Raw genomic sequence first — 8,818 nt, forward strand, 5'->3', positions numbered from 1 at the left:
GCAGCTGCTTGTGGTGTGCAGCGGTGTGCGGTGCTGAGTGACATTCACCCCTCTGTTGCAGGAGAGAAGCCGTTCAGCTGCAGCTGGCAGGGCTGCGAGCGCAGGTTTGCGCGCTCTGACGAGCTGTCCCGGCACCGGCGCACACATACCGGGGAGAAGAAGTTTGCCTGCCCCCTTTGCGAGCGGCGCTTCATGCGCAGTGACCACCTGACCAAGCATGCGCGGCGCCACCTATCAGCCAAGAAGCTCCCGAACTGGCAGATGGAGGTGAGCAAGCTCAGCGACACCACTCTGCCGCCGGCACCTGCACCTGCACCTGCACAGTGACACTTGGGACCATGAGGTCACAACTCACTTTGCCACAATTGAGCTGGATGGAGCACCAGGGCTTCTCCAGATCTGGCCCATGTGGGGGCTGGAAGCAGGGATCCAGCCTGGGGCAAAGCCCAGCCTGGGCAGTGGCTGGAAGGGCTGCAGATACCCGCAGGTCCTAGTGCAGTGTCACTGCTGTCATGTGAAAGACCAGGAGGCTCTTGCTCCTTTGAGCAATCATCTGGGTCTCTAGGGGAGGTCACAGTGCTGCAGTGGTGCAGCTTTGAATCAGCGAGTGCATTGGTCACTTTTCCATGGCCTTGACACCCAAGAAGGGTGTTTGGATGTGATCCCTCTGAGCCCCGTTCCGGAACAGAGGCCTCGGTTGACGTTGCGATACAGAGACGAGCTCAGGCCAGCGGCGTCAGCACATGCACCCCGCCAGCCTGTGATCGGCCATTGCCGCACCCCGGGTTCAGGTGCTTATTGCAAAGGATGCCAGCATCCCGCAGGCCCTAGCCCCTGGGCTGGAGTGGCTCTGTAGAGGGGAAGGGGCCCGGAGTGCTGGGGCCCTCGTTGATTTAACTGCTTTGAAGTGGAGCTGCAGTTTTTTGCATTATTGTTTTGAGATGACTATTTAGGCATTTTATTATGCTTTCAACTTTAGTTTGCCTGCAGTTTCTTGTGTGCACCTGAAAATTGTATCCCAATGTGTTTTCTGTAGACTCTCAGATAAGTTGCACTTTGTTTAGAAAAAAATCTGAGATGCGTCCATTGTGTAAAGAAGGGATGGCAAGAATTCTAGGTGACTCCTTTAAAAGGGCCGCAGAGACCAATATGGTAAGGTCGTGTGCATCACGGAATTGGAAACTATGATTCTGTGGGCAAAGTCCTGCCAGCTCTAACTCACAGGAGTTTTTCAGAAATGTGGAAGGAGCAAGTTGAACATTTTTAGAACATTCAATTTTGTTAGCAGTATTTCTGTTATATTTTGTGGTGTAGTGGGTGATACACATAGGGGGGTAAATTGTTTGGAACACATGGTGAAAAATGTCACTATCTGCACATTTAAAATTTTGTCTATATGACTGTAGATTTCTGACATCAAAAACGCAGACCCTTAGTAGAATTTTCTGTTAGTTGAAAATCTGGTGACAATTTGCACAGTATTTCTTTTATTGTACTTGTTTCCAATAAAAAAATTCCCTTTGTTATATGCGCTGGACTTGTTGACTTTTTTTTTTTCTGGAACTGGGGATTGAACTCAGGCCCTTGTGCTTGCCAGGGAAGCGCTTATTCTACTGAGCCATCTCCCCGGCCCTGACTTCTGTTTGCCTTTGATAAAGGGTCTCACTATGTAGCCCAGGTCAGTCTTGAACTCAGAGCTGGGATTATAGTGCTCACCACCACACCTGGTGCCAGAGTAACACAGTGATGTCTCTGGCTCTTGTTCAGTAGTAAAGGGGCTCCATGCTGATGAAGTGACATCCCCTGTTGGCAGTGGGACACCTCAGGCACGCGGGTCCTTCCTGGGAGTGAATTTAGGCCATAGGCTGATTCAGCTCAGTGCAAGCACAAGAGATGGCACCACTCCCATAGGAAGAGCTGGGGAGCCAGGCCCGGTGGCACACACCTGTAATCCTTGCTGTCAGGAGGCTGAGGCAAGAGGATCGACACAAGTCAGAGACCAGCCTGGGCTACCTAGGAACTCCAAGGCCAGCCTGAGCTACTATAGCGAGACCCTGTCTCAAAAAGGCAAAAACAGGCATGCAATCCTGTTGTGGGCTGAGAACATCCTGCAGGGTTCCCGCCCTGACCACTGCTTTGGAGTCTGGCTCACAGGCCAACGCCAAGGTAAGGAGCAGTCTGGTACTCCTGGACCCACTGACACCAGTGTCCAGGCCACCTGTGCTCTGAACCCCACCTCAGTGGGACATCGGTCAGGAACCCAGGCCACCCTGACACCTGAGTCTTTGGTGTCAGTGTCCAAGTGGAGGTGGAGGAACGCAACAGAAGCGCCTTGCACAGCCCCCACCCCCAGCCAGGCTGCAGTGCAGACAGTGGAGGATGCCACTCACTATGCCTCCTCCTGGCTGGCATCTGAGCCTGTGAGAGTTGAAGGTAGAGGCCCTGAGGCTGGTCCCCAAGTGGTCTGTAGCATCTTAGGGTGGGGTCTGTCAGTGCTCTGTTCCCTAACGGGAAGCAGCTGCCAGGTTCCAGGTGCCTTACAGCCTTTTGAGATGAAAATTTGTTATCCCAGGATTTGGGAGACTGTGCCAGGAGGAGCCCCATGAATCAATTGTAGGCAGCTGAATTAGAAATTTTATAGGCAGTCAGACCTATAATACCAAGGAACTGTTACAGGTCCTGAGGGAGACAGTACGGAACACAAGACCTCGCAACTGTGGGAGAGACAGTCTACTGTGGGCCAGACCTCAAGACAAAAGATGAATCAAATGCAGCCACATTCTTTCCAAGGGATGGGAACCAGGGATTGGTATTCTGAATAGGTATCAATCACCTTAAAAGACCTTCAAGTGCCTGGTAAACCAAGGTCCTGAGTTCCATCCCCAGAATCAAAAGAACAACAACAAAAAAGCCAGGAAGAGCCACTAACCCAACCCCCTCCAGGAAGAGCCCCTGCTCTGTATTCAGACCCATTTGCTCCGTGCCTTGTGACTCGCTTCACCATCTGACCCCGATTTAATCAAGTTTACCTGAGCACTTGTGCTTGAAGTCTTACTGGCTGACCATAGTTTTGTCCCATCTGATGCCCACTAGTTGAGTTCTCATTCTCCATCGTAGGCTGGCCTCACCTTGTGGTTTTGCCCTAGAAATATCCCAAGAAAAGGCAGGTTCCTCGGGCAACACACTTGAGTCCCCTTTGTCCCTCTCTCAGATAGAAACTTTCTTCCCCCAATAAATATAGTCTTTCATTGTTCCTAAAATTCATTCTCTGGTTTTAGAGAACATGAACTTGGCCCAGGTGTCTTTCAGGTCAGGCATTTCATTCTGCTACATCAAATTAGAGTTCAGCCTGGGCCCCAGTGAGGTCAAGGCCATCCTGGGCTACAAAAGGAAGACCTGGTCTGTGTTGCATGCATCTCCCCTGGGACCAGCGACCTTTCAAGGGTTTGGTGGCCACAGGTGGCTGCTGGCTACCTCGTGGGCCTTGAGGACCCCGCGTGCATGCGCACGCGTGCACACACACACGCCCCTACCCTACTTGCTGCCTGGTTCTCTGCCCTGCATCCAAGCTGGGAGCATTCAAGGGCGCTACTCTGTGACCTGAGAATGGGGCGGGCTGCCCTGAAATTACCAGTCACCGCCCCGAGGGCTGTGGAGTTGCTCTGTGTCCCTGGGGATAGGCCAGGGAAGGCTTCAGAGGGCTTGTTTCTGTCCCTGTCTCCTGCTGAGCACTGAGCAACCTGGAATATCCAACCCTCCGCTTGAGTTCTCCTGGGAAGCAGAACCAGCTGCCCCGTTCACAGCGCATCTCCTGTGTGGGACACTGTACGGGGACAGGCATCAACTCTAAGGCCCCAGGATCTAGGCCTGGTGAGTGCTCAGCAGCCCTAGCTCCACAGGCACACAGAAGAGCAGAGTCACGCTCCACTGGCAGCACGCAGGCCTGCTGGAGCAGAGCGAGCTCCAGCGACCCGTTGTTTACCTGGGCGAGTACTGTAGCTGGCAGTGATAGGTTTTTTTCAGGTGCCTTGTGCAGCAGAGAAACAGGCAGAAGGAAGAAGAGAAAGGGGCTTTATTACCTTTGAGGACACGAGAAAATGTGGGGAAGACAAGGAATCGTCTGGATTGGAACAAAGGGCGGCTGAGGCTTTCATGGCCTTTTGCTGGGGTGGGGCTTGAGGGGGAGTTTAGGTAGACCTGAGGAGCTGATGGGGGCTTCCCTGAGCCGGGGAAGGGTGGAAGGAAAGTGCACCCTGGCCTAAGTTGGAGAAGGGGGGTCGTCTTTGGGAGATGAGCTTTTGTTTTAAGGGCATCAGTCATATTAGATGACCACCCTGATGATTTAGCAATTTATAGAGGGCCAGAACCTATCAGCAGGAGGCAGGTGACTCTTGTGCCACCCTGCCCCTGTGCCTAAGGAAATAAAAGTGAGGTGTGCAAACACTCAGGGGCTCTGTCCACTAGAGGCAAATGCTCCCGGCCCGCTTTCTAAGTTAATTCTGTGTCTTTTGGTCTTTCATCCTTGTTTGCCCTCCTGGTCCACGTTAAACTCACAGGCTGGTTTCCTATAAGAAGCACGGTGCAAGGCCAATGAGATAGCTCAGCAGACTAAAGCTGCCTGCTCAGGCAGGCGCAGGGACTGCAATTCAATTCCCAGCACAATATGCTGTGTCAGCCAGGGGCGGGCTGAGCCAACCAGCCAAAAAAAAAAAAAAAAAAAAAAATCAAAAGAAACACAGCACAGCCATGTCCAGCAGGGCAAGGGCAGCCAAAGACATGGTCCCCTGTGGCCTGAGCAAACTGACCCTCAAAGTTAACCATCGTACCTGGCATCCGGTGCTGGTTATGCTGCGTCTGCTCTAGCATGGCCCCCAGAAGCCCCGTGTATCAGAAGTGAGGTTCTCAGAGGTGATTGGATCGTGGGGGCTCTGGGCTGATGCACTTGTGAGGACCTAGGGAATGCTGTTATTAGGAGCGGGCCCTGCTGGGGTGTGACCTGAAGTTGCTTCCTCCCTTCTCTTGCTGCTTCCTGGCTGCTGCTCTGTGATCAGTTTTGCTCGGCCAGGCCCTCCACCCTGCCCTGGAGCAGCTGGCCATGGACTGAACCCTCCTAAACTGTGGCCCAGTAGACCTGCTCCTCCTTCAGGCTGTGGGTGTTGGGAAAGCTCTTGGATCGGCTAATCCGGCAAGAACCAGTTTATTGCTTGGGAGGGAAGCTGCTTTCTTATTCTAAGTCTCGGTGTCCAACTCTAAAAATGAGACTAAAAATGAAAATGGAACTATGCACATCTGCCCTATCAGCTCACCGAGCCACTGGCAAGTTTAAGTAGGTTATTCCCAAAGAGTCTTGGAAAACAACGCAGTCTGTGTTAGTGCTGTTCTTACACCACGTGTGGGACATATGGATGGTGGTGGATCTATCTGCCCATTCAGTGGCCACCTACTCTGAGAAAGGGAAGCCACTTGGAATTAGATGTTTAAAGAATTTTTATATCTAGGGCTTCTGTGCTTATAATTAATTAGTAGGTGACCCAAAATTTGTAGATCTCACTGCAGCAAGTGAGTGAAAGGAAAAGCACAAAGTATAAAGCTGAGGTTATCTGCTAAGTTGTGCTAGGCGTGGGGACTCAGTTGATTGAAAGCCACAGCTTGGGCAGAGCCCCCCATCTACACTGAGTTTCCTGCGTCCCCTTAGCTCTGCTTGAGCCCAATTGGAGTGGACATCCTGTGTCAGCTCAGCTGATCCCTGAAAAACTGCCTGATCTTGGCTAAATACAGTAAGAAGTTATGCCCAGAGCTCTAGGGATCAAAATCCCAGGAGAATGAGGGCCCATGGGAGGGAAAAATCTCTTCCCCTAGGAAAGCTGTCAGGCCACCCAGGGTGAGGTCCATCCATGGAATGTGGCTCCCAATCAGCACACACTGAACTCTGGCCCCTTGTGAGCTCAGCTATGGCCTGTTCAGCAGAAAGAACAAAACAAAAGGGGCTGCCAGCTCCAGCTCCCCTGCCAGGGGGCACCCTGCTTGCCACAGAGCTCTGGAAATCTGTGGCTGTCCGCTATGGCAGGAGTTCCAGTGTGATCTCGAGTGACCAGCGTAGCCACAGGATGCCCAGATACTCTAAAATATAAAAAGGCGGTGGTGACTCCACTGTTCTTCTTTTCTTTCTTTTTTTGTTCTTATTTTCTTGAAATATTTTATTTTATTTATTTATTTTGATACTGAGGATCGAACTCAGGACCTTGCACTTGCCAGGCAGGGACTTATACCACTGAGCTATCTCCCCAGCCCTTCTTCGAAATTTTTAATTTTTAATTCCAAACTCAGCTACTGCTCAGGGCAAGCAAAGGCTGCATTTGGAAAAATCGCTGTGAAATTCTTTGAGAAAAATTAAAACTTAAGAAATAATGTGAAGTTAAGAGAGAGACAAACAGAGCTGAGCTTCTCTGAAATGAGTTTCCTGTTTTTCTGATTAGATTATCAGGGCCTAAATATTAATTTCAAAAAGGCCCCCTTCTTGTACAACTGGGTCTCAGATGAATTTGAACACAGAGTATTCACTGCCAGGAAACAGGGACACAGAGGCTGTCAGAAATGGGCTCCCTGGTTTCAGCTCTGTGGCCACTGTGAGCATTTTGACAATGTCCAGGCCGGGCGAGCTGTGTGCAAGTGCTGTAGACAGCTGAATTAGACAGAAATATAGGCAGCCAGACAGGGCCAGGCCCTCAAGGAGACAAGATGGAAGACCAGGGGACTACGACTTGCAAGAGACAGACACTCCCATGTGGGCCAGGTCTCCAGACCAAAGAGAAAACATACAGCTACATCCTTCCCTAGGGATGGGCATCTGGGATTGATATCCTAAATAGGTATCAATCACCTTGAAAGAGCCCAAATGAGTCACTAACTCAACCCCCAACAGGAAGAGACTCTGTCCATATTCATGCCCGCTTGCTACGTGACTCGCTTCCCCATTTGGTCCTGGATTAATCAATTTTACCTGAGCAGTGGTGCTTGTAATCTCATTGGCTGACCCTAGTTTTGTCCCACCTCATGCCCACCTAAGCGAGTTCCCATGCTCTCCACCACCTTAGACCCGCCCCACCACATGGTTTTCCTCTATAAAAGTCCCTGGAGGAGACAGCTTCTCGGGGACAATCTGGGCTCCCTCCTGTCCCTGACTTGGACAGCAGCTTTCTTTCCCTCAATAAATATATTCTGCTCATGATCTCCGTGTTCCTAAAACTCATTCTTTGGTTTTAGAGAACAGGAACTCATCCCAGGTACGTTTTAGGTTGGGAGATCAGTTTTGCTCCCTGTGTCGTTTGGAGGTTCCCTCTATTACAAGCAGCGACCAGAACGTTCATTCTGAGGCGGAATTAGGCTCAAAAATGTCGGGGCAGAGGAGAGCTGTGAGGAGGCCCCAGGGCAGCAGTGCGAGCTGAGCAGTCCACTCGGGCCAGTGCAGCGCAGAGCAAACGGCCCCTAGAGCCGGGCGGCGGCGTGCGCGCCGGGAATCCCAGCACTCAGGAGGCTGAGGCAGGGCATCACCGTGGGTTCGAGATCAGCCTGGCCTACACAGGTGGTGCAATTCCAGCCTGGGCTATATGGCAAGTCCTTGTCTCAAAAAACCAAACCAAAGCCACCACGGGTTCAGACGGAGCGGTTCATTCCTCTGGTGCACCGTGGCGGGTGCTCCCCCTGGTGGCCCGAAGGGGTCTGGCCGAGCCTGGCTTGCAGCCTACCCCGGAGGCTCCAGCCCTCTAGCCGCGCCGCCCGCAGTGGCCGGAGGAAACCTGGACTGACTCACCCCTCTGCAATCTGGAGACGCAGAGACTCCAGGGAAGAGTCCTGAATGACACCTTTGTTTACACTTTCTGATACTGTGGCTGGATAGCTGCATTCTTGGCCTTTTCTTTAAATGTTTTTTGTTTTTTGTTTTTTTAATTTTTATTTATTTATTTATGTATGTATGTGTGTATGTATGTGTGTGTGTGTGTGTGTGTGGCCAGCTCAGCCCACCAGGGGGCCGGGCTGGCTGGCATGTGGCGCTGGGGGATTGAACCGCGGTCCCTGTGCTTTGCTTAGCTTGTTCTAAGTAGGTGCTCTAGACCACTGAGCCATCTCACCAGCCCCCTCTTTAAATGTTGTGATCAATCCCTGATACCACACACACACACACACACACACACACACACACACACACGAAAGACAGCTTTAAATGTTTTGAAACGCGGAATCTCAGTCACTAAATTGCCTCCACCTGGGAGCGATCTTTCTGCCTCTGCCTCCCAGGGCGCTGGGATCAGAGGAGTGCACATGAGAAACCCTCTTTCTGTGCTGAAGGAAGCGGAGAAGGGTGGGCAGGGAGCCCTGCAGCTGGGATTTAGCCATGCACACTAAAGAGCGGGAAAGAAAGGCCACGGCCGGTGCTGGGCCTCCTCTTGCCTCCGTGTAAGGCTGTTGTAGGTGCCGCTCCCTTCTCCCTGGCGTGTGCAGAACGTGGTGTGGGGTGGCAGTTAAAAACACAAGATTTGGTGGTGGTGAGCACCTGCAATCCCAGTGCTTGGGAGGCTGAAAACAGGAGGATCATTATGAGTCCAATCTGTGTAGCGAGACCCTGTAGATCCTATACTAAATACATAAAAGAAAAAAAACAACCCACGAGCTTCATCCAGGTATGCGTGTGCACAGCTGTAATCCCTAGCACCCAGCAGGCTGAGGCAGGAGAATCACTCCAAGTTGGAGGCCAGTGTGAGCTACACAGAACCCTATCTCAAAAACCAACCAAAAACATCGCTGTGTGGGTCAGGAGGGT

General features: G+C 51.7%; 1 protein-coding gene across 1 annotated transcript in view; it reads left to right on the forward strand.

Moving 5' to 3' along the window:
- Klf10 (Kruppel like factor 10) overlaps positions 1-1,530 on the forward strand; it is a 6,559-nt gene extending 5,029 nt beyond the window's left edge. Inside the window, exon 4 of the mRNA XM_004642279.2 lies at positions 62-1,530. Within this exon, the coding sequence (XP_004642336.1) occupies positions 62-327 (266 nt within the window). The 3' untranslated portion in view covers positions 328-1,530. The remainder of the gene's footprint in view (positions 1-61) is intronic.
- Positions 1,531-8,818: the final 7,288 nt, after the last annotated feature.

Source organism: Octodon degus, unplaced genomic scaffold, assembly GCF_000260255.1.
Source record: "Octodon degus isolate 3935 unplaced genomic scaffold, OctDeg1.0 scaffold00148, whole genome shotgun sequence".
In the NCBI taxonomy this organism is placed as follows: Eukaryota; Metazoa; Chordata; class Mammalia; order Rodentia; family Octodontidae; genus Octodon; species Octodon degus.